Raw genomic sequence first — 25,746 nt, forward strand, 5'->3', positions numbered from 1 at the left:
CAGGGGGGCCCAGAGATGAAGAGAACCATTTTCTCTTGCTGAGATGAATAAAGTGCCAAGGGCAGCAGAGGGCAAGTGCTGAAGGTCAAGCCCGAGGTGTGGCTTGGAGCCATTAGGGACATGCTGTGGCTGTTCTCAAAGATCCGCCACCCTGGGAACAGGCTTTGGCTCCCAAGGTAGCCCCTGGGGGTGCTGTCCGCACTAGGTGAGTGGGAGGGTGCTGTAGAGTGTGGGTGGGCTGGGAAGCCGGACTCTGGCGAGGTCCAGTGCCTGGCCTCAGTCAAGTTAGTTAACCTCTCTGTGCTTCCATTTTCGTATCTGGGAAGCTGGGAGAAGAATGGTAGCTTCACAGAGGGCTGTCTCGAGGTTCACATAAGAGACTGTACATGGACCGCTTAGCACCTGTCACATTACGCTCTTAAAAGCGTTAGGTGTGTTAGCTACTGCAAATGTCTTCATTTTTGAGCCCTGTCCCCCAGCTAATGCTGCTCAAGAACGGGTGTCCACTCCAAGCTGGGACAACCCAGTCCCGTCTCCTGGAAACAGACAGCTGGGAGGCTGGAGTCGCCGGGGCGGGGTGAAGCAGTGCTCCAGGAAGAAGGCGTCGGCTGCCAGCGGCCCGGGTCCCGGGAATTCTGGCTCTGGCCCAGCCTGGGACAGGGCTGCTGAACTTTTCCCTAGGCCTTCTTAATTCCTTCCAGTAAATTGTGTGTCTTAAGGCAGTGTAGAGTTCATTCTGCTGCCTTTCAGAAGAAGCTGGACTAACCCAGAAGACCTGAGAAGGTGGCAGGAGAAATCCCCAGGGCTCCTTCCTGAGCTGAGAGCCACGGGAGGGGAGAGTTCTGTGAGAAAAGGACCTGTGACCTGCACAGCATTCTTCCTGACCCTGGCCCGGGGAACACCCAGGACTCCAGCTGGGGTGCGGGTTGGGGGCAGTGCTGCAACGTGGTCCCACCTTGGCCTCTCGGGCCAACTGAGCACCAGAATCCTGAGGAAGGCTGCTTTCCTGATTTTTCTGAGCCCAGGATGATGCTGGAGCGAGTGGTATAGTGTTAGAAACCGCCCAGGCTGGGGACGAGCAGGCACCAGCATGAAGTTCCTTCCTGCCTCTTGCCTCTCACCAGAAAGACTGTGCAGCATGTCCTCCTGGGGGAAAATTAATCTCTCTCTGCGGCAGAAAATTATACGGCGGGCTTCCCCAGAGACAGCAGTGCCTGGCTGCTTGGAACCAGTAGCCGTACCGCGAAGAACGACCTTCCCCCCCCTTTTCTCTTTTCCATCAGAAACAGCCCTCAGAGACTCCCAGCTGTTCTTGGGGAGAGGCGGTGGGGTAAGCGCTCAGAACGGCCCCCTGCCCGTGGAAATGGTTAATGGAACTTGAAAGGCATGAAATATGGCTCCGGAAAGCTGTCCTCTCCCGCCTTTGTGGTTTCCAGACCCAAGGCTGCTGTCGTGCCGGCAAAGCCAGCCCTTGGTCTCTGCGCTGCTCTTCACTGGGGGTTGGACTAGGTGGTCTTACAGTTTCAGTAACTGTCCTCACAAGGGTGTCACCTTCCATGGAAGGGAACCAGCACCACAGGCAGACACAATTCCAAGGCGGATTTCTAACCCGTAGATTCTGGCTCCTCTCTCATGCTGATTTAAAAGGCTAAGAAAAATTAGCAGCAACCACATTTAGAAAAAAAATTAATTCTAGGGCGCCTGGGTGGCTCAGTGGGTTAAAGCCTCTGCCTCCGGCTCAGGTCATGGTCCCAGGGTCCTGGGATCGAGCCCCGCATTGGGCTCTCTGCTCAGCAGGGAGCCTGTTTCCTCCTCTCTCTCTGCCTGTCTCTCTGCCTACTTGTGATCTCTGTCTAATAAATAAATAAAATCTTAAAAAAAAATTAATTCCTCGGTGACCTCAAGAAAGTCTATCTTGAACCAATTTCTATAGAAAATTAACCATATTTTAAAGGGAATGTGACTGTCACAGCGTTCCCTTGAGGTGTCTTGGGGGTGCACTCTTGATGTAACAAAACCCACGGTCTCATGCTGTAGGTCTCAATCCCTGATCTAAAATCCTTGGAGTCACACATTTTTGTGACTAAAATTTCAGATTTTAGAAAGGTCCAGTATGTTAGGTTACCCCCAGCACGGCCTTGGGCACCAAACTGTAATCAAAGCCAAGAACATTTCTGCTCCAAAACCCAGGGATATTTTACGAAGCGGCACAGAGGACTATGACAAAGAAACTGTGAACAGCCCCTTGCTAATTCAGGTCAGGCCTCACCACCACTGAGTTTGCTGTAAACTTAAAAATTTGGATTTTGGAGGGTTTTTTTTTTTTAACTTAAAAAAAATAACATATTTGAGAGAGCGAGTGTGTGCACATGTGCACACAAGTGAGCGGAGGGGAGGGGCAGAGGGAGAAGCAGATTCCCCACTGAGCTGGGAACCCCATGGGATCATGACCTGAGCCCAAGGCAGAAGCTTAACTGACTGAACCACCCAGGTGCCCCAGTTTTTGGTTTTTAAGACTGCAGGACTAGCTCCTCTTCCTGCTCAATAAAAGGGCCAGAATTCCTTAAGGGTTTCAGCAACACAGTCTTAAGACCTTTACTGTTAATTAGGTAGGAGAGCCCTTCACACCAAGCTACGTGCATTGCAAGCTGCAATTAAAAAAAATTTTTTTTAAGATTTTATTTTTTTTAACTCATCTCTACACCCAACGTGGGGCTCAAACCCATAACCCTGAGATCAAGAGTCACACGCTTTCCTGAATGAGCCAGTCAGGCGGCCACTCGCAGGCTGCAACCGAAGCCAGCGTGTGTAGGGCTTCCTAAGGACTGGAAAGTATGTGGCAGTAGAGATTAAAAGGGCCAGTTTCCAGATTCTGAGTTTGCAAATGTTATCTTTTCCTGAACGGATTCACCAGCCTTAGCATCTGCTGGTTTCCTTTCCCACCTTCTCTCTCATATCCATGTGCCTCCCCTTGCTTCTCACTCTGGAAAGCGGACTCGGTGCCCTGCCTCCAGTTGTGAAAAAGCTGACCGACTCCTGAGGGACAGACAGTCCCTCGCTAGCAAAGCCAGGCCATCTTGGGTAAGAAACACCGAAGGCTGCCCAGCCTTCTCTTGTTCAGGCTACAGACGCTTTGGAAACTCCCTACTCCACTGCACGAAACAAAATTCAGAAATGAGGAGGCTGTCACAGGGAAGCCACTTTTGACAGAGGTGAACTAGCTTGGCTGCCTGGCTGATGACAAGGAGTGGCTGCTCATGAGGGGACAAGGCTGTGTCCCCATGGACTGGATGAGTTGAATCTGTAGTTCTGAGGCTTTGACACACATATCCGAAGTACTTCAACAGTGACACAACATACAACATGACAGAAATGACATCCTTTGCCAATATTTAAACTTAAAAATATGCAATAGATATAGTTTCAAGCAATTACTTAAGAGATATATGAGTAGAAGAACTGTGAGGGCCTCTGCTCTAAGGAGTCCTGTCTCCTCGGTGAACAACTCTGTTTGCCTTACAGGTTCCTTTGGTTCTAGAGAATGTTTCTTCCTGCCAAGGTTTCTACTAAAACCCTTGCCTGGGTAGAGAAAGAAGGCTCTGGAAAGAGATGTCCTTGTGTCCCACACTATGTGGGCTGGCCTATGGCACCGGGCTAGAACAGTCCCTAGAGACCCCACCCTGAAGGTCACTCTCAGTGACAAAACCTGGTGGGCTTACATGTGGTGACCACCCCAAGAAGGTTCCAAGGCCTCCTGCAGCACATGACCTAGACGGGGGTCCTTCCTGACGAACGGCTCCCTGCATCTGAACAAAATCTTCTTTGAGTTTGTGGCAGAAAAGCAGATGGCTTCTGGCTTACTCCCTAAATTCTTCCACTGGTGAGCATGAACAAGGGAGTTGCTGAAGGGAGACTAGCAAATCGGGGGGAGCCGCTAAGTGTATTGGAAGGTTATGCTCTCAGCCTTCATTCTAGAGTCTAGTTTTCAGGCCTTCATGAGATGCACTGGTAAGGAGACAAGCACACTTGCTATGACCTCTCGTCCCAACAGCGAGCTCTGAGGGGACGCCAAGGGGAGCCTACATCACCCTCACCCGCCAAGACTCAGAGAAGGTTCTTTCCACACAGGAAGCTGCTCTACTAGGTCAGGAACTCTCTAAGCCGGGTGTCATCCCAGACGAGCAAGGTGGGGGCTGGGTGGCTTTTATTTCCTATCTTTATCAGGCTCGTCAGTGGGGGAGCCACTGTAAAGGCAGCGAGGTAGTCTTTACAGAAACAAAAAAGTTGAAACAGCTGCTTCTACATGGTGATAAGTGGAATCCTACCCTGGCTACCTGAGCGAAATCCTTGGGTTGGGAGATACAGTGGCCCAGGGCTTAGGAGCTTTCACACAACACGACACTCGTCGCAGGACCCAAGGAAACCCGTGCACGGAGAGGCAGAGGGGTGTCCCGGCCCCCGATTACCTGGCACCAGGCTATCACACTCCACCAACACTTCGCTGGCCTGGGTTTTCAGGGGTGGCACGATGATCGTGCGGGGGTTCCCGGTGCAGTGGTTCTCCAGGCCCCCCTTGGTGTCAAAGGTGTTGGTGTGGTGCCCAGAGCGGTGCTGCACAGAGTAGGGGCTGGTGTTGCTGGAGGAGTCAGAGTAGGGAGAGTCGTGGACCGTGACACAGCTGATGACATTTTTTCTCTGCTTGGAGACAGTGCTGAAAACGGAAAGGGAGAAATCAGAACTGTGAGGCGGCTGTGAAGTGAGATACCAAGCAGCATTCCAGAACTGGCTGTGTGAGAGGCCCCTCTTGGCGTTCTGAGACAGGAGAAGCGAGTAGAGAGGGGAGAGGGGAGTTGGAGAGGGGGCAGGAATGTGATGTCTGTTCTCCAGACCCTCATGAGGAGACGAGGCACACAAGTGTCACCCGTCTAACCAGCAGTAGGAGGAGGAGGGGACTCGTGAAGACAGGAGAAAGGGACTGGAGCTGGACCCACAGGTGCTTCTGGAACCCGGGAGAAGCTTCTAGGTGGCACTGGACTCTCCCCCTGCAGCAGGACTTGGCAGAACTGCAGGGGAGGCACCTGTAGCCCACAGCTGTGTGGCAGTACCCTCTGAGCCACCAGAAGGGGACAGCTCTGCAAGCAGAAAAAGCCCAGCAAGACCCTGTAGCCTGAGGCCCTGGGCTGGGAGGGGAGCACCGTCAGCTTAGGCTCAGGCCTGGGAGATCTGGTGAACGCAGGCAGGAGGGAGCAAAACGTCCAGGAGGACACAGGATGCAGAGAGAGGGGTGGAAGAGTGAGGGTCTGAGAGGCTGACCGTACACAGCCCGAGTCAGACACGCTGGGTGAAAGAAATCGGGAGCTGGATGGGACACCCTCAGCCACACCTGTGCTGTGTGGTCTTACATGCAATGACTTTGTGGCACAGGCCACTCAGATGTCTGAGAGTCTCTTCCTTGCAGGAGGCCTGGCCTCCCTGTCACCCCCCACCCCCAGTCGGGGCCAAGGACCAGGGAGGGGACAGCATTGTATCTAGGGGAGGTCAGAAGGGCTCCCATGGGGAGAGAGTTGCTCAGGATCTCTGGTTTTCCTCTCGTATCTGATAGGGAAGAACGAGCTCGGATGGCTTGTGGCCAACACATTTTCTCTCCCAAGATATTTACGTTGGTGCGGCTCCTTTGGGAACCAATTCTGTCTGCCTCCAGGACACGCTGGTGGGATGATGGATATGGAATTTGTTGCTTATTATGAAGGTTTTAAAAATGGATTTACATCTATTTTTGTATATTGATTATCTATTTTTAAGAAATATCGACTGCCTACGTCAGATGGTCAGTTTCCAACTAATTTGCTAAGAGAAGAAGCTGCTATTTATGGAGAGCCTAATGGAACGACCACGCCCCCTCCCCCAGGTGTCTTGCCCAAGGTCACGCGGCCAGTCACAGGCCAGACTCTTTCCAAGACAGATCCCTGCCATCCTAAGGGCAGCAGAGATGTGGGCAAGCTCGAGAGCCCTGGGCAGCCGAAGAGGGACCTACAAAAAGCTGGGAGGTGACCCACAGAAGGTCTGAACCACCCTGCTCCTTGAAGCCTGGCATGACTGACATTTGGGCTGAAGATGGCCACACATTTTGTCCTTCTTGGTTCAGGGGAGAAGGGTCCCTCCCTAACTGTGTCCGTGGCTCACAACATGGGCCCTGCGGCCAGCCCCTTCAGTACCTGCTGGCTGTGTGGCCGTGGGGAGTTAGCTACTCAACTCTGAGTGACTGTCTCCTTCTCGGTCAAACGTGGGTAACAACGGTACGTACATATACAGGCTGACCTTGAGAACTGAGAACATACACGGAAATGCTTTGGATAGGGGATGGCATGGGATAAGCGCATAAAAGTCAGCTGTTATTATGACCATTCTGGGTTGTGTTACCTCATTTAACGCATGAAAACAGGTTTGCAAAAACAGATCTTGGCAAAGTGAATTCTGTCGAGGCACGGATTTGAGGGAGAAGTTTTCAGTCTATGAATAAACCAGAAGATCAGTATGAAAGAAATGGAATCTCATTAGTTAGCTATCTTGGAGATCTGTGGTAGGTGCGACGGGGAATTCCTGCTCAAAGAGCTACAATACTTGCCTCTGCCCTTGAGATGATTAAAACTGCAGTGGGGGACTGTATAAAAACATGACAAGTTAAAGAGCAAAAGCTTTAAAATAATCGGTTAAAGAGAATAATGGATGTCACAAAGGCTTCTGTGATGAGCTGTCAAATGAGTTGTGCTGATGACAATTGTTAGGAGCTCAAAGGCAGGCGAGGAATGGATTGACTGCATAGATTTACAGCTCTTCACATAAACTTTGATAAAATAGATACACTTTAATTAATGAAGACCTATGCTTCCTACTTTTAACAGCTGAAATGCAAAAAGCCCATATGCTTGTTCCTCAAAAAGCTGAACACAGAATTACCCTAGGACCCAGCAATGTCACTCCTAGGTACCTGCACAAAGGAACAGAGAGTGGGGACTCGGACAGACACTTGTACGCCGGTGTTCACAGCAGCATCAGGCACAAGAGCCCAGAGCGGAATTAACGCAGGGCCCCCCTTCCGTCATGCCTACACCATCACAAAACGGTCCCAGGACCGGGGGAAGAGGCCCCGGAGGCCAGGACTCTGTACAGCGCCCAGTTCCAGAGCGGATGAGAGGAGATGTGCCGCCCTGTCCTCCACGCTCAGCTTCTGCCACAGCCAGGTCTGTGTCATGAAGACACATACTGTGTCACACAGTATGCCGCTGTGTCATACACACTGATGCAGAGGTCATCTCGCCACATAGATACGTGTTCTGCTGCAGGTGCGCGGACCCCACGTGAAGAACAGAAGCTGGTTTCCAAATGTGTCCTGGGAGCTGGTGTTCGAGTCCTGGTTCCACTGTTCATTCACCGGTGTGACCCGGACAATGGCCTGGATATTGGTGTGACCCAGGACATCCCTCCACTTCCAACCTGCTTTGAAATCTGTCAGGGAAAGTGGCATGAAAGGATCCACTGGGCGGGTCTCATCAAGACTTATTAGTGAGCTTCTGGTCCCTGAAGGATGGCTTGCGGACAAGAGTCTCTCAACGGCTGACAGCTCAGTGTGAATGAGTGGTGAGAGTTTAGGGCCGTCTCCTGATGGAAACCCTGATGAGCCTTTCCTTCAGAGGCCGAGGATCCTGCATGTCTGGGTCGTGCTATCTACAAGGAGCGTGGGATTAAACCTCCAGAAACAGTTCATGGGTCCCACCCTTTGTTTTCAGAGCTCACTATGCCTAAGGAGCAAAGAGCCAACAACACAGTCCAGGGCTAATTTACATATCTTTTTGGGTTTGCCTGTGACAAGCGGAAAAGGTGAATTGATTTGATAGCTCTGTTTTTAATCTCTCCTACTGTTAAAAATCTCTGCACTCTGCCCAAATACACTACGCAGACTTGAGAACAAATGGGAAGCTGTTAAATGAGTCACTTTAAAAATGAGTGCACATTTGACATCACCACTACGGATTTTCTGGCTCAGAGGTATTGATTCCACAGGGGTTCATTCCACTACAGTGTCTAATTATTATTGATAGTTTATCAATCTCGTTATGAATTGGGCAATGCAACGGAGAGAGAGAGGAGTAGAATGAGAAACATTTCCTTCAATGTCCTCGGCAGAACACCACTTCTGAGTAAAGAACAAAGCTCCCAGAGTTCACAAATTGCTTTGTGTTGTCATGGCAACAGCTGATTTTCATCACTTTAAAATGATGGGAAGAAATAAAGAGCTTGGAAGTACAGAAATCAGCCCCGATGGAGGAACCCCTGCTGGAGGAATGGACACAAGCCTGGGACTCCTGCCCTGTCAGGCCCTTTCTGGAATGGGTTTCTGATTTCTATTTGCCAGTCTCGGTCAGCCCCATCCTTCAAGACCCGGGACAAAACTCATCTCCACCGATAAACTTTGTGTGACTTCCTCCGCTGCTCTGCTTCCACAGTCAGTGCTGTAGGGGAGAAACAGCACTCTTCTCTAATTACAACACTGATTAATGACCACAGACAACATTTATTTGATGTACAACTGCTGGTCAAAGTGCTTCGCAGACACTGTCCCCCTGAGGCTCACTGCAAAACTGCACAGTGAAGACCATTATGCTACCAACTAGAATACCTAACAGGAGATCTATCCCCTTAACAAAGTCTTAAGTGCACGGTACAGCGCTGCTGACTTTGGGTGTAGGTGTTGCCTAACTCACGCCGCCGGCCAGGGAAATCCCACTGCTCAATTCTACGAACTTGACTATTTTAGAAACCTGGTGTTAAGAGCTTTTTGCATAAAGTAGAATTTTCCTCTTTTTAAGGCTGACTAGCATTTCCCTGTGCTCACGTGCTGCATTTTCTTGACCCATTCTTCTGTCCGCTCATCTGAGGGACACGTAGGATGTTTCCACATCTTGGCTACTGCGAATCATGCTCCGATGAACGCAGGAGTATAGCTCCCTCTTCGGTCCTGGCTTCGCTCTCCTAGATGGACACTCAGGAGTGAGGCTGCTGGATCAACAGTAGCTCTGGTTTTAATTTTTTGGAGGAATCTCCATAGTTCCCCACTATGGTTGCATCGGTTTGCGTTCTATTCCCACCAGTCTCCCCGCATTCTCGTCCACACCTTCTTCGCTTTTGTTCATTTGGTAACAGCCATGCTGACAGGTAGAAGGTGATACTGTGGTTTTGATTTGTGTTTCCCTGACGATGAGTGATTCTGAGCATTTTTTCATAGAGCTGTTGGCTACTTCGAGTTTTCCTTAAGAAATACCTACTCAAGTCCTTAGCGCACTTTGCAGTCAGGTTACGCTTCTCTGCTGTTCAGTTATTCTGGGCTTGCACTCAGTACATCACTCTGCCGCATCATCTCTCTTATGCTCCCCCTTCCTGCCCACAAGCACCAAAAATGCTAACTAACTGTAACTCCTCCTTCTGGTGCCGGTGACAGGGGTCTTCTCTAATGGGGCACGGGGCTGGGCACAGGGATGGCTGTCTCAGCTGATGGAGATGAGAGCTGCTGACCCACACACCTTCATGGGGGACGCATGCGACTTGCTGTCCTGTTCTCATTCCCCTTCCACCCAGTTAGAAGCACACGGCTGGGTGCCTTGAACCTAGAGAGGCCAGAAGCCGATGCCTCTAGGCTAATGCGCTCTTTCCAGTGCAGTACACAGCTCTCAACTTAAAGTCATTAGTGAGGCCACAAAAATCTCCATTTTAAATTTGATGCATACGTTCTATTCAAGTTACATTATCCACACACTGATATCTGTGTGTACCTCTCTCCTCACACACACACGTATGTATCGCTAGGAAGACTGTCGTATGTGACCATCTTCTAGAAAATCAGAAGCAAGGCATGGAAGGAGCCACGGCCCCCCCCAACCCCCACCACAGAAGCAGGTGTTTGTTCTTCTTCTGTTTCCTCCCACAACCGGGCCACTGAGCGCTGCTCCGCCTTGTGGGACCTGGTCCTTCCCGCCTGCTCCTCCCGTGGCCCCACGAGGCTGCGACGACACATCCGAGGTGGCTCTGGCACACGCTGTGGTGTCAGGGCAGGCTGCAGGGGAGCCTCAGGTGCGGCGTCTCTTCTTCAAAAGGCAGCCCCTCGGCACAGCACTCCCCCCGCAGGGGTATTTCGAAGGAACAGAGGATGCGGTGAGGTCAGCTTGACTAAATATCCTTCCGTCTCCCGAGAGGAGTCGGACGCTGGGACTGTCCCTCAACCTGGGGCCACACTTAGCCCAGATTGTGTGGCTTAACGCTGCAGAACAACACAGCCCCTTGCAGTGACACCGTGCATCGGGCTCCCGCTTCTTCACTCAGGCCTACAAACCAGGAGGGGAGGAAGGAGCGGTACGGTGGCCGGTGGCCGGCCATGGGCACGGGGTCCGCTGTGCACTGACCTGGCCCGTGTAATCATAAATGTCTGTTGCCCTCTGTTAGGCTGATGTCCATTTTTCAGGCCCAAGTCTTTGGCATAACAGTTTAGCGGTGTCCTCACTGTGCCCTTTTTTTTTTTTTTTTAAAGATTTTATTTATTTATTTGAGAGACAGATCAGGCAGAGAGGCAGGCACGGGGAGGCAGGCTCCCCGCTGAGCAGAGAGCCCGATGTGGGGCTCGATCCCAGGACCCTGAGAACATGACCTGAGCCAAAGGCAGAGGCTTTAAGCCACTGAGCCACCCAGGCGCCCCCTCACTGTGCCTTTTAAAGAGAGTAATCGCTCGAGATTTTCAATTTTGTATAAAGAACATCATTTAGGGTCAGATCCCTATTTAAAATACCGAGTGACAAAAACGAATCAACCTTCTTATAAAGTTTACATTCTGGCAACCTTGGTGCTGTACTCGGGACTGGCCGCTCACACGCCAAGTGAGGCCAAAAGCGGCTGTGCCCCGACGACATCAGGAAAATCAAACCCGTCTTCCAGAAATATCCAGACAACTGAATGAACGAATATGTGAGCGATTAAGAAGACTGGACAAAATGGTTTCTACCCGATCAGCTGACATGAGCTGCTTTGGTGACACACTTTAAAAATTACCCTTGTGCCCAGAGGTTGTGTGGTACAGCCCTTGAAGGACAATTTTGGCGGGAGGCAAGGCTGGCAAAGGGTCTGAATAGTAGGGCGCGCACCCACAGATGTCATCCCAGGAGATTTCAAGGGAGAGAAGATGGCTTATTCAGCACAGTCAAGTGTTTCTTTAATCAAAATCATTTGTAAATATTTAAAATAGGACCGGTTCTATTACCTCATCCTGGGGGACCCAGAAAAATACCAGTTTGGTTTTTCTCTCTCCAGAACAATTCTCCAGCCATGCCCATGGGGCCCCCTCCTCCAACAGCAACTCACTGAGAAAAAGCAGGTGGTGGGGTTTGACTGGCCTCCTCGCTTTAAAACATCTTCTCAGAGAATCAGAAGAGCTGGCCTCTGCCCTCTGCCCTCTTGCTGTGAGAGCTCCCGGTCGGGGCTGGGTAGATAGACTGTGGACATGACCGTGTGTGAGCACGATGGTGGTCGGAGGATGGGGTGGGGTGGAGTTTACCGCTGTCAAATTAAGGACTGAAGAGAAATCAAGTTGTCTTTGCCAATCATCAAGACTGCCGTGTTTTCAACGGTATGGGACCTGATGCCTTCAATCAGTTGGGGTAAGTCACCTACCTTTTCTGGCTTTTAGCTTCCTTACCTATCAAATGAGACAGTTATGTGCCTTGTACATCCCGTCCAATGATGCATGGGACAGTACAAATAAGAATGCGTAGTGAAGGTTTGTCAGGATGCCCGTCTCCCTTAATTTGTTCACACCCAGCCTGTCCCCTTCTGCTCTGGGGTCCTCCTCACAAAGCAGGAGCTGCTGACCATCCCTGGGCTCCAGCAACCAAAAGTGCCGAATATCGGGGGTTGGAATCATAATTCTGCCTCGGCATTCCTCTAAAAATTTCTAGGCAATGTCATCTGGTCCCAGAGATGCCATGATACCCTCAATCAGGTTTAACACAGTGGGTCTGCCTTGATTTATCTCATGCTGCCTCTAAAAGCCACTGGCGGCATAGGCGACTGCCACGAGACACTGTGCTTACTGTCCCGGTGAGCGTTGTCGGCCCCCTCCCTCTCGAGCTGCTGTGCCAGGTTCACATTAGCAGAAGCAGTCAGAGTCAGAGTCAGGGCGCTAATCCTGAGGTGAGCAGCAAATGGAAAACGAGGCTGGGAACACAGCAGATCAGAATCAAGATGCTCATAGCGGAGGAGAAATTGGGTTTGGGAACAAGCAGCAAAGTCTTGACTGTTCGAAAGGGAACACTGGTGGGTTAGAAAAGCTTCCGGCCAGTTGAGGCCAAGAGGCTCCCTGACCTGCACGTGGGGGTGCATCCTTGTTTTCCCAGGACGGAAGCCTTCACTTGAGCTCCTCGGTATCTCCTGAAGCAGACCACCCTCACTGAAGGGGAGACCCTCCAATCCCCTTTCTATTCTGAAAGTCCCTGTTGTTCCTGCCTTGCACTTGCCCTTGGATCACCTGTCCCCCTGAGCTCCAGATCCTGCTGGCCTACTTCTGAGGCTCCAGTGCCACTGGGGCTGGAATTCACAATTTCACCCTCTCTCCTGCTTATCTACACCCTTTGGACCTCTGACCTTAGAAAGTCCCCTCTTCCCTGCTATTTCCCCAAGCTATTTTCCCTTTGAACAGCCACAGTACTCTTCTGGCTTTTACGGGGGCCGATATTCCATTTTGTGTCATGATTTATATGTGTCGTATCTCACTTATTACCCTGAAACGCCCCAAGGACAGAGCCCGTCTACCTTATTTATATGACACCTGCACTGCCTAGCACAAAGTCTTATACCGGTGAGGCCAATCAATATTTACTATGTTAAGCTTTATGATAATTCTGATTTTTAAGAATAAGTAATCATATATCCTCCCCCTTTTCCTCTCACTCCAAAAGGAAGTCACAATACCATGGACACATTATACAGTGGTTTCTCTATAAATAAAACAGCTACGGGCTTCTGTCTGATCCCACTCAGACTCAAATCCGCTTTCCTGTCTTCTTGGGTCTTGAAACACTTTTTTGTTAAGGCAACAGTCATTTGATCTCTCCAGAAAACATGATTACGTCTTTCTGAGAGCTTCCTGTCATAGCCGGACAGCTGGAAGCCTTCTCAAGAACTCCCCGGTTCCCGTGTTTGGTGTAACGTTGCAGGCGGGCCACCGCATTTTCCAGTTTACGAAGCTCCGGTCCTCAGCAGCCCACCGTCACTTACTGGTACTTGTCCCTCACACAAGAGCCCGCCCATCAGCTCGTTCCCAGCCCTCCCCCATGTTTCAGCTGATTCACAACGAAGTCCTTACATTCTGCCAAGAATTTCAGTTCTGTCTTTCTGGGGCCCTGGGGAGCACTGGGGGAGAAGTCTGTGCACTGGCCTGGCGCAGTGTTCGGCCCCAGCAGCTGTCTGATAGGTGGAGAGATCGCTCTCTCATCCTCCCTCTTCCCTAGACACGCTGTTCTCTCCTGAGCACATATGTGGAGGCTCCGTGTCAATTCGAATCTCATACTTCAAAAATGATAGTCCCATCTAGTTGATTGTCAGATTTTTAAATTGCTTTTTCTTTTTCCCAGTTGTAGCAAAGGGCTGTGCAGGGCTGCTGGGCCTGTTTTATGGCCTACTCTACAAACACAGGGACAGGCTGCTGTGGGCTGGGAGAAGCCTTTCTCTTTGTGATGGGACCACCTGAGCCCATGATATTCCTGGACTGGGGGAGGGGGATGTGAGGTGCTGGGGAGGACAGAGTATTTAATCAACATAGGGTTATCATCAAGAAAGGGAACCGATGCCAGTCCCAGAAGGGCTCTATGACATTCTTTTCTGAGACACACTGAGGACCGGGCTGAGACACTAAACAGGAGGAGAGGACACTGGAATGAGACATATACTAACTCTCTCATGACAAACAAAGCAAAATACTGAGTTCCTTCTAAAGACGGGAAGGGGATAGCCTGGGCAGGAGTAGCGACAGTGAGAGGGTTTTAATTAGCCTATCTGTACATTTGGTAATGATTTCAGGTGTGAGAATTTATTATTTCATCAAGAAGACTTGTGATTACTAATTAGTGACACTGTATTCAGTCAGGGATTAATAACTGGGGCCTAACTGTGATCGTTAAGCTTTGCCTCAGGTCCCAGGACACGTGCTGGCCACCAGCGCTGGACTCAGCAGCAGACGGCCTTTCCCTTCCCTGCCTCTTGGTCCGGGGAGAAGCTGGGAGGTTGGAGCTGGGCTTGTGAGGCTTTGGGATCTACAAAGCCCCGGGCTGCAAAAGGCCAGGGGACCGAATGTTCCAGAGGGACACAGTCCAGGGGCTCGTCAGGCAGCCCAAGTACAAACCGCACTCTGTTCAAGTCTGGCTGGAAAATGTAGGAAAAGAGGCTTCGGCGCCAGGGCTAACTGTCTTACAAATATAATAAATATTCCTTTTTCCTTCCCAGGAAGCATCCACAGAGTAAAATGAGTTCTTACTACTTTGGAATAAACAGTAATGCTCTCTGGGTTGAAGAGCCAACTGGCAGTTTAAAAGATTGGGTTAATCAGACACCGAGAAATTTCTGATTAATTGGACAATTATTTCAAATTCTGAGAGAGCCAAGGTGATGCTAGAGAAGTATCCTGACCAAATGGGAATAGATTCAACAGCCCGAGGCAGAGATTTTGAAGCCTACAGGAGCTGAAATACACCGGCATTGTGTACTGTTGGTTTCAGGTCCCCCAGATGTATAGGGACTGTAACTATTTTTCATGACCAAAGTGACTCAAACTTCTTTGGGCACTGAACAATTATGGAAAATCTGTCAGACATTCCCTTGAAATCACTTCAGGACTCTAGACCATGGCAAAAACAGAATGTCGGGGCCAGGAGACTGCGATCACCATGTCCGATGATGGAAAGGGGCCCAGTTCCATGGAGCACTGTCCGCGTGAGCCAGCAGCACACGGTGCACCCCGGCCCTGCTCCCTCCTGGCGGGGGGTGGGGGGGCTCACCTGGTGGGGGCATGCTTTTGTTCTTCCTCCTCATCTGTGTCGCTGCTGATGGTGATGACGCTGACTGTGGGGCTGGGGGTGTCAGGAATGACAATCGTCTGCCGCTGTCGCTCCCTGGTGGTGCTGGAGGCCCCGTCGCCCCAGCCGCATGTGACCGAGGAGCTGCAGGCCGGGCTGTTGTGCACCAGGGCGCAGCGGGGAGGCGTGTTCTCCTTGACGCGCTTGGACCGCTGAGGGGAGCTGACGGCCTGCGAGGAGGACACTTCGCAGGTGGAGACGTTTCTGGAACGACAAAGCCCCATATGATCAGGGAGGCCCCTGTGGCTCCTTCCAAGGAGCCCAACTGTCTAGGGACACCGGCTTTGCCAAACCTCTGTTACCAAGTGAGTAGTTCAGGGAACTCAGACGCTTTCTGTAACTGCCGAAACGGCTGCCCCTGGAGCTCATTCTTTCAGTCACTTGCAACACACACGACGACAGCGACCTGGCCTTCTCTGGGCTCTGGTCCAGTGCCACATGCCTGTTCTCAGCGGGAGAAAGGGAGCAGCCAGGGGCCTGAGAAGAGGGAGAGCGCTTGTGCCCAAGGACTGGGCTGGTTTCTGGGGTCAAATGCAGTGCCCAAGGTCTCAAGGTTGTCTGCCCACCCTCCTATCTTCAGGGTCAAGGCCTCACTTCCTGAGCTCTGTTCTGTAATTCTGCAAATGTACATGGGTCTTGTTTTGAAGGGAGTTGAAAGAAATGTTATTTGCCACATAGAGCCTCAGTTTCCCTGCTAATGGCTGTTTTGCAACTTATGAAATGAAAACACTCACGTCTTTGACACCTGGGCCTCATAGGAAGCTTACCGTCTGTTTGAATTGTAATGAGAAAAACTGGGCAAAATGCAAGAGGGAAAGGTGTACTTAAATAGGGACCTTTTAATCTTGACTTTGATTGGCTCAAAATTCCTTATCAAATTAGCAAACGTAGTGTCTGCTACTTATGGGGAAAAAAATACCTTCCCTTCTCCCCTCCCCAGCATCCCATGCTGACCTTAGTTGCATCTGAATAGTGAAGGCCCCATGAAATTTTTAAGACTCTTCTATGTCCTTAGAGATTCTAGTACTTCCCAGCCAAAAGAGAGGCAGGAAGATGAAAATAATTCTGTAGATTAATTTTCTAGATAGCTAGCATCAGATGTGTTGCTTGCCCCTTTCTGGAGGCTGGTAACAAGTTTTACTGATAAGATTGTTCCACTGTTTGCACTTAGCATAAACCTATACATTTGTTATTGTGACTATGTTGCAATTTTGAGATGATGTTTTCACTACCTCAGCAGTTAATGGATCTCCATGTGGCACTGTTAAAGAACAGGGTGCCAGGCTGTACCACCCAACAAGGGAGAGCCTTCTGTTTTCCTTAAGGCAAAAGAGGCAAATACAAAAATTTCAGTATAATTATATCGATCTTGAAACATACTGGCAATGAGCCTTCATAAAGCCAGCTGGGTGATGAGTGGGCAACAGGGAGGGACTTGTCAATGGGTGGGGAGGCAAAGAGTTCTTACTGCCCCTGCTTGACAAGGTGAGCTTTGAGGATGCTAAGCTCAGCCCAGGGTCAGCCTAGTGTTCTGTGTGACCACCCACACCGCTGGGCATGACAGAGCAAAGGGCTGAGATGGTGGCCCCTGTTGCCAGACAATCTAATAATGACACAGCTGTGTTGTCACAGGGCTGCCAGAGATCTGAGATGAATTTCCCAGAATTGTCAGAAATACTCCAGTGAAGAATCGTGATGAACGACAACTCAAAGGAAGTCAGCTCTTAGGTTAAACTTCAAAGGAGAATGACAAAAAGGCAGGCCTAGTTTCTGGCACCTGGTTAAACAAGGAAGTAGCAAACCAAAAGTCACTAGACATTTTATGTACCGGACTTCTTTGTCTTGAGCAACCTATTCTAAATAAGCAATTAAGTGCCTCCAAGTCAGTGACTCTGGAGAAAAATGTAGGAGCAATTCTGTACCACACGACCTTGATCTTGATTTTTTTTTTTTTAATTTGGAGATCTTTTTAAAAGACAAGTTTATTGAGGTATGATTTACATTCAGTAAAAGTCACCCTTTGGAAGTGTTGGATGAGTTTTGACAAAGGTACACATAGCCCTGCCAATCCAGACAGAGAACTTTCCTAGAAAGTTCCCTCAGGCTCCCTTTCTGTCAATCCTTTCCTCTCCCACCCAGTAGTCCCTGGCAACTCGTGATCCAGTTTTGTCTTTTCCAAAATGCCATCTAAATGGGATCATGTAGTATGTGGCCTTTTCTGTCTTATTTTAAGAGTTCACCGAGGTGAGACTGGACTGAAAGGGAATGAAAAGATTATTCTGCTGGTAATGTCTAGGATTAACCAAAATTATTGCATAATTTTAAAGAAGCAGCTAAGTGAGTTTGACCCTGGATATCAAAGAAAGAACATCTCTCTACCGTTCATTAAAAAAAACCAGTATTATGATTTCCAAAGTGCAACTTCAGAGGCATGTCTGGGTGTTTTATGCAGAAGGGAAAGGGCACGAATGGCTTCAGATGAAGGCGTTGGACACTGGAATTCCAGGCCCTCCCCGTGGGGAGGGCATGGCAGGGATGATGGTAAGGCAGGTGGCAGGGAAGAGAAGTGAGATTGAATGTCTCCTTCAAACCCTAGTGCTATGCAGTGGTACAACACATTCAGAAAACATTCTGCCGGCCACTTCCTGTCCCATGCCTGGGACTCAGAGCACATGCTGACACTCCTAAGGTTAAGAGGTTTCTCTCCTCCAGGGCAACTCTCACCACCTACCTCGTAGAGGACTGGTGCTGCTTACTCTTCCGGGAGGAGGTGGTGCTGGTTGGCTGCTGCCGCATCACGTGGGCCACGCCCACATTTAAGGGCTGGGCTGCAGGAAGGGTCACATGACCAGTCAACAGGGTAGGCTGCTGCATGATGGGATTGTAATGGCTGCCGTGAGCGTGGGTGTTCCTGTGTGGGAAAACAATGGGTAAACAAGGAACTTTACTGGTTTTATAAATATGGAGCTTCTTCTTTTTTTTTTTTTTTAAAGGTTTATTTATTTGACAGAACGAGAGGGAGCACAAGTAGGCAGAGCAGCAGGCAGAAAGGAGAGGGAGAAGCAAGCACTATGCTGAGCAGAGAGCCTGATGGGGGACTGGACTCCGGGACCATCATGCCCGGAGCCCAAGGTAACCGCTTAACCCACGGAGCCACCCAGGTGCCCCTGGAACTTCTTTTTTAGGATAAAGTTTCCTCCCCAGTTAAAGCCAAATTTAAAAAGTTGATTCTCACGAGCTCATGGGGTTGTTGAACTCATGTTGATGAGCTCATCAGATCAGCCTTCCAGGTGCAATGATGTTTAAAGGAGTGGGCAGAAACCCAGTTTGTTGGTGAGTGAGAAAGAGGACATTGCAACTGGGAAGAATAGTAAGTTGCAAGTTCACCTTAAGTTCTGGGGAGAGAAGATAAATATTCCCTCTACCTTTTAAAGTCCCCAGACAGGTGACTGTGTGTACATTTTTAGAGTTTATAAGTGACTTTAATGGGTTATCATACTCTGTGAGGTAGGATATCATGGTAATGCCATTTTATAAATGAAAAAAATTGTAGCTTATGTTTAAAAAAAAAAGGAAACAACTTTGAAAACTAGACATTGTACATTCTTGCTGTTTGGAAATGTTAACATTCTTTTGAATTCTCTCGTGGCTAGCACAATGCTCAGGCATGTAGCAGCTGATCAATTAATTACATGCTTGCAGAATGAACAATTAGATTAACTGAAGGTTGACTAGACGTGTACAGAATTTGGTACTAAGTCAAAATTAGGAAGACACATGTTGATAGAAGTACTACTGGTAGCCATTTTCCCGAAAATGGGTTATCTTTCAAGAGTTCCTATGATCTGGGTTGTGTGGGGCTCAAAGGCTTATTTTCCCACAGAAAGATTAAAGGTGGTGATTAATTTAGAGACTTGCCCGTAAAAGCCCATTCAGCACCTAACAGAATTAAAAGTTGAAGGAGAATTTACTTGAATTTAAAAAAATATTATAAAAATCATCTTTGCAACTTGGGGAAAAGGATGAATAGGAAAAAAGAAAAAGGACTATACTCTACAAGAGTGTAGAGATTTTGATAGCGTTTTTGGACACTTAGAAACTGATGTTATGGCTTCTTGAGTTTGTAGCTGCTGTTTCTTCTACAGACATGGCATTCTTCTGACACAAGTCTAGCCAGTACTTCTCTTTTATTAGCCACAATTATGGATGTTCTTTGGCCTACACATGAAATGGAGAAGAGACTGGAAACAAAGTGTCAGCTTTAAGCGTTTCCTGTGGTAACCAGGTAAGAGCTATGGAGGGAGGAGGAATAGGAAAATCTGTATGAGTGAGTATGTGAGTTTTGCTGAAATTAAATGAGCTATAAATGTTGAAAGACACAGGAAAAAGTAGTACAGCATATATCTGTGGTCTTTCAGGAGAAAAGGGGGTGAGAAAAAAAACCAATTGGTCAGACAGCTTTTCCACTTGGTTGCTGTTCCTAATGAGCTGGAGAGGGAAGACAGTCTCACACAGCACCAGCCAGTGTGAATGGGGGGAAGGGAAGATAACAGATCTATTCATTGCCTGTCCTGCAGCAGATGCTAGTTTAATACATGTTAAATACAGGTCAAGTGCTTTGTATTTAATCTTAATTTGAACCTCCTAGCCATTCTATGAAGTAGGGATTATTATCCCACTTTACTGAAGAAGAAACTGAGGCTCGGGTTAGGTAACTTGCCCCAGGTCATGCAGAACCAGAACTGAACCCACTGCTTTGAAAGTGCTTCCAGTGAGTGGGGATGGACTTGGTGGGTGTTGTCAGTGGGAAGTGAGTTGGGCTGCAGGAAAGAGCCTATGTCCTCTCTTATTTCTATTAGTCAGAAAATTAAATGGAGGAAGAGAGGAAGCTGCCTTTGAGGCTTGCCTGGTGGGTGGGGGTGGGGAGGAGGGTTCTATCTCCAAGCCTTTTTGTTATACTGAGAGCGCTTCATTCACCATAGCCTTTTGGATCCGAAAAGGAACCTCAGGGAGGCTCCGTGGTTGGTATGGAGTCTGTCGGAAGGTGGAGGGATGCCCTGATGTTTGGGCTGAGAGAGGCCAGAGGGCTGTGGGAAGCTGGAAACAACCTGGGGATTGCCATTTGGCTCTGCTCGGGTGAAGGGGGCAGTGGTAGTGTTGGGATGGAGAAGTGGAAAGTGGCCATAAAAACAACAGAGCAAGGTGCTGGTGAGAAAGCCAGTGCATAGGATGGGTGGGGTGCTGGAATCAGATACAGGATACAGTGGGCCGGTGGCTGTCAGCTGCGGGCCTCTGACATTTATGGAAAATTGACTTTGGTCTATCAGATCTCACTATTAACTGAAGAGACACATTCAGCACACATGCCAGAGTTTACCATTCCAAACACAGCCCCATTCTGTCAGGCTTTCCCCTGAGAGGTCAGATACAACTCCAGTGTGCCCATGTCTCCAAACACCTTGAGAGCACTTTCTAGAATTGCTTTGGAGCCTCAAGGACTCCCTTCTGCATTCTTTCACTGCTGACACATCTTTGTTCTCTGGGAGTGGAATTTAATTCTGAGAAAGAGGCAGGTCCATGAATTACACGGGTGACCAAATGATGTAACTGGGTTTGGGGTCAATGGCGGCCAACTGACCTTAAGGTAATGAAGCTGATTTTCCTGTGTCCTGGTACAGTTATTGAAAAACGAACTCTCATTACACTGCAGTCGTATTCCACATAATCTTCCTTTTACTTTAAATAGTTCTCTCTAAGCCATGGAACTGACAGCATGGGCCTGGCCAGGAGCCCTCTGAGTGAGCAGTGGACATGCCTCCTGTCCCAGATATGCCTGCTTTCGTGCTTACCTCCAGTCAGCCAACTGCTGGGTGCCTGCCATGGTCTCGGGAATGACAGTCGCATGCTGCACAGACGTGTGGGTGGCCACTCCGGTCAGCTGCTGCCATGCTGGGGGAAGCAGGATTTGCTGGGTCCCACTTGGCCAGGCCTGCTGCAGAACAGAGGACGTGTGCCATCAACACGTTTGTTAATCACACAGCCTGTCTGCCTGAGTCAAGTCCTGATTGGGCCTGGGGCTGTGCTGGACCCTGCGATGGGTGTTCAAGGGGAGACCCAGTCTTTGGCCTTGAAAACTAAGTTAAGGGGAGATCAGATTGGTGACCTACACGGAAGACAGTAAGTATACGGGCACAGAGTCATATGCAAGGGATTTATTCGCGTGGAAGAATGATTTGTTTAGAAATTCGCTCTAAGAACAATGCTCAAGGTTTCCCAAAGTTCACTTCCTGATTTGTGCTGGTACGTAGCTATGTGCAGGAGGCCGGAATAGCTGCCTTGGGCCACACAAGGTTAACTTTCTGCCCTCAGGAAGTTTTCCATCTCATATCCTTTATTTTGCCTTTTGTTTAGGAATTAGAATCTAGACCTCCAACTTGTGTTATCTTCTGAACCTAAAGTAACATAATTCTGAGATCACCAGACACTTGCCCACGTCCGAGAGCAAGCAAGCATGAAGTAAAAAATTCTTAGCTGGGGCCTTAACCTTCACTGAGAATTACCCTGATACACCAAAGCCAAAATGACATGTAGTTAAGCAAGTCACTGCTTGATTCTTCATAAATTTTAAGCTTTTTCTAAGAACTCTAAAATGAACTTTCCCGATTCTTCCTTGAATAGAGTCACTGGCGGGCGGGAGTGTGGGGGAGTGGTTTGCCTGGTGCTCTCAGCTTCCTTTATCTTCAGTCACTCTTATGCTTGCCTTTGGTGAGTAAATGATTCAGACTAAACACTGTTGTCCAGAGTTGGACACCTAAAGGAACACCGCTAAGGTAACATACTTCTTGGGTGGGTCAAGAATTTAAAGATTCAGTTACATGTAGTTCTTTCCATTGGGCTGGGCATGCATTGGTGGTTCAGTGGTAGAATTCTCGCCTGCCATTGGGCTGGGCATCACTGACATTAGATAGATTCTTGAATACAGTGCTCCACTAACCGCATCTTTAATAGGTACATTTTGGCTCTTATGTACAGACAAGCACTTCTGGAAATGAATCATGAACTTGAGTCAAAACTTAATAAACAATGATGTGTATAAAATGATACAACACACTTTAGATCTGAGTGGATGGTTCACCTGGTCCATCCTTTTCATTGTGCAGATGAGGCCAGTGAGATCGCTCATACCTTTTTTGCACTGCCTGTTTGCTTACTGATCTGTTTTGATACAGGCAAAAAGCTTAGGGACCACAGTTTATACAGTAAGTGTTTAATAAATGTTTGTTGATAAAATGAAAGAAGCAAATCTACCAAGGTAATTAATTATCACTAACTATATTCCACATTTAATGAATTCAGACACGGCAGAAAAATAATTTAATTGATTAAAACAGTTACAAGCTCAAAAAGTTAAATGACTAATAATTTTGTTGCAGTAAGGTTTATACTGACTTGGAAGCTCATTTCAGCTTTCCAGAAAAGCATGTGTTTTGACTATTACTTCTGAATTATAAATCTTGATATTAAGCGAAGGACATCGTTTTCCCCCTACATTGCCAAAATGGATGTTAACATTTTACCTCAAAGAGACAGGGTAAAGGCTATACTTGCCCCCTTCCACTGAATGACAGGTTCAGCTCATGGGAGATGAACTTCACACTTTAATGATTACTTGTGTACACTTCTATAACTTATACTTTAGTACTACTTTATAATTTGTAAGATTAGGGCTAATATATTTTTTTAAGATTCTATTTATACATTTGAGAGTAAGTGAGAGAGAGAGCACATGCTCTCACACACGAGCAGGGGAGGGGGCAGAGGGACAGGGAGAAGCAGGCTCCTGGCTGAGCAGGGAGCATGATGTGGGGCTTGATCTCGGGACCCTGGGACCATGACCTGAGCCAAAGGTAGACACTTCACCAATGGAGCCACCCAGGTGCCCCTAGAGCGAATACTTCTTGATGCATACTGTGTGCCAAGAACAGAGCTAAGACCACAGATAGGTTTCTGACTTCATCTTTTTGTGTGTGTGTGTGTTACAGATTTTATTTATTTATTTATTTATTTATTTGAGAGAGAGGACAGGAACAGGGGAGAGGGAAGCAGGCTCTGCACTGAGTCCGAAGCCAAACGAAGGTGGGGCTTGATCCCATGACTGTGAGATCGTGACCTGAGCTGAAATCAAGAGTCGGATGCTCAACCGTGGAACCACCCAGGCACCTCAAGTTTCTGACTTCATCTTTATACCAGATTTGTGAGGTAGGGACTGTTATTTCTCCCCATTTCTCAGACAGATAAACAGAACTACAGAGATGCTAAATCACCTGCCAGAAATGTAGGAAATGAAACATTTATTGCTCTCTTTCTCTAAACCCAACTGAAATGATAGTGAAGGAATAAATAATATAGAGATCTGTAAGGACAAAGACAACAGAGGAGACAACAGTTAACAAAATCTTAGAAACGGGAAAACAGACGGGCAATTACTGAGTTATCTAAGGTCAAGTCTGTGAGAGTCCTTTACCTTTCAGTTTGCAGACCCAAAGTAGGAGGCTGGAGGATTCTCTCTAGGAAAACTGACTAGTCCAAGAGGAAAAAACTACAGATACTTTGGAGGATCAGGGTATCTGCCAATGAAAATGCTGGGCTCAGTCCTTATCAGACTAGAGAGAAGCCCGCATTCAGTAGTCCGTGCTCCCCCTCCTGTAGCTTTCAAATTTAGTTTTTTAGTGCTTCAGTCTTAATATGAATGAACAGCCGAGGTGCCTGGGTGGCTCAGTAGGTTAAGCCTCTACCTTCGGCTCAGGTCATGATCTCAGGGTCGTGGGATCGAGCCCCATATGAGGCTCTCTGTTCAGTGGGGAGCCTGCTTCCCCCTCTCTCTCTGCCTTTCTCTCTGCCTACTTGTGATCTCTCTCTCTCTTTGTGTCAAATAAATAAATAAAATCTTTAAAAAAAAGTTAAAAAAATATATGAATGAACAGCCAAGGACAACCAGTTATTAAAGGAAGCTTCTAACAGGAGTCTAAAACAAGAAACTCAGAGGAAACAAAAACAGTGTAGAAATCAGAAGAAAGTTTCCAAAACCTTAAACTGTCCTCACAGAGTTAAAAAAAAAAAAAAAAAAAGAATTATACACACACACACACACACACGAAACAAGATCATATACAGGAATATATATCTGTTTGTCCATATCGGTATTCAGAGAATAAGAAAGAATTCTTAGAAATGAGAACAGAAGTTAATTCCATACAAGGTTTTTAGAAAAAGCTGAAAAGACCTCTTGGAAAGAAGCACAGATAGAATATATATATAGAGAGAATAAAAGATGAAAATCATTAGATTAATTCAAAAGCACCAACATCCAATTAGTAAGAACTTCACAAAGAGAAATCAGAGAAAGTGCTGGCTTCGGCGGCACACATACTGAAGTTGGAACAAGGTGGAGAAGATGAGCGCGGCCCCTGCACAAGGATGCCATGCACATTCTCGAAATGTTCCATACTAAAAGAAGAGAGAGAGAAAATGGAGGGGAAAAACTTAAAGGAAAAATAAAAAACACTTTTAGACTGAAAGGGCAAACAGGGTCCAATACAATGTATGAAAAAAGACCCATGAGGAAGCATATAGTCACAAAATTTCAGACCACTGTGGACAAGGAGAGTCTTAAGAGGGAGGAAACTGAGCCAATGGAAAAATGAAACCACCGTTAACTCCAGGACAAACAAGCTGCATAGGAAAGGAATAGAATCAGAATATATTATGAAGCTCAGTGGAGAATAGTATATAATACTGAAGATGATAACTATGTAAATAATGCAGAGTGGTTGAATAAGAAACTTCCATGGGAAGAATGGGAGAATGGAAGACAGTGAGAGAGAGACTGAGGGAGAGGAAGAGCACATGACTGGGCAGGTGCTGTGGGGATGGGGTGGTTTGGGGGCTAAGTCTTCATCTTCCACAGTAAGACAAAAATTCCAAAATGGAAATGTCAGAAAAAAGTAGTTTAGGCATGCTATTTAGAAACTTGGAGTTAAATGACAAAACAGTGAAAAGTTATTTTGGGGGGATTGGAAATTGGGGATGGGATAGAGCAGGACACTATTTTCTTGTAAGTTTGTGGACTCATTTAACTTTAAAAATTAGGTGCATGTACTATTTTGAAAGAAAAATTAAATTAAAAATAATTTCCCTGAAGTCACATAGCTGGGAGATGGTAGGACTGGTCTCTGACATGTAGGCAATCAAATCCCAGAGCTCCTGCCCTCAGCCAGCACATTACCTCTCTTCATAGCAAGGATACACAGAAACGATGCCTCTATTGAAGATCAGGGACTCGTGGTAAATGCATGAAAGTAGCATGGAAAAGCCTTCCTTATTCATGAACAATTCAGACACCAAGCAAGACAGAAGCAGAGAGCAAGACAGAAAGGTTAGACAGACTCATTGCTAAAAATGTTACTAGAGGAGGTTTTGAGTGAGAAGCAGTGAAGTTTTAGATTTTGGACAGTTTAAGAAGTTCCAGCCAACTGTTTGTCCTTAGGCGAGCATTTTAAAGGGATTCAGTTAACAGGAC

General features: G+C 47.8%; 1 protein-coding gene and 1 non-coding gene across 9 annotated transcripts in view; one reads left to right on the forward strand and one right to left on the reverse strand.

Annotated features, from left to right (window-relative positions):
- The window catches only part of HIPK2 (homeodomain interacting protein kinase 2), a 180,601-nt gene that overhangs the window by 12,759 nt on the left and 142,096 nt on the right, over nt 1–25,746 (reverse strand). For 4 of the 8 annotated variants that reach the window (XM_047695196.1, XM_047695193.1, XM_047695200.1 and 1 more), the window contains exons 10-13: nt 21,017–21,156; nt 17,899–18,078; nt 15,090–15,371; nt 4,467–4,711 (exon numbers count right to left, since the gene is read on the reverse strand). In XM_047695196.1, coding sequence (XP_047551152.1) covers nt 4,467–4,711; nt 15,090–15,371; nt 17,899–18,078; nt 21,017–21,156 — 847 coding nt within the window. Of the gene's footprint in view, nt 1–4,466; nt 4,712–15,089; nt 15,372–17,898; nt 18,079–21,016; nt 21,160–25,746 lie in introns of all 8 variants that reach the window. The other 4 variants (XM_047695195.1, XM_047695192.1, XM_047695198.1 and 1 more) reach the window with 1 other exon arrangement.
- LOC125081524 (U6 spliceosomal RNA) lies at nt 24,573–24,679 on the forward strand. Its single transcript, XR_007121726.1, has one exon. It is a non-coding gene; the product is annotated as a U6 spliceosomal RNA (small nuclear RNA).

The sequence above is a fragment of the Lutra lutra genome, chromosome 11 (assembly GCF_902655055.1).
Source record: "Lutra lutra chromosome 11, mLutLut1.2, whole genome shotgun sequence".
NCBI classification, from domain to species: Eukaryota; Metazoa; Chordata; class Mammalia; order Carnivora; family Mustelidae; genus Lutra; species Lutra lutra.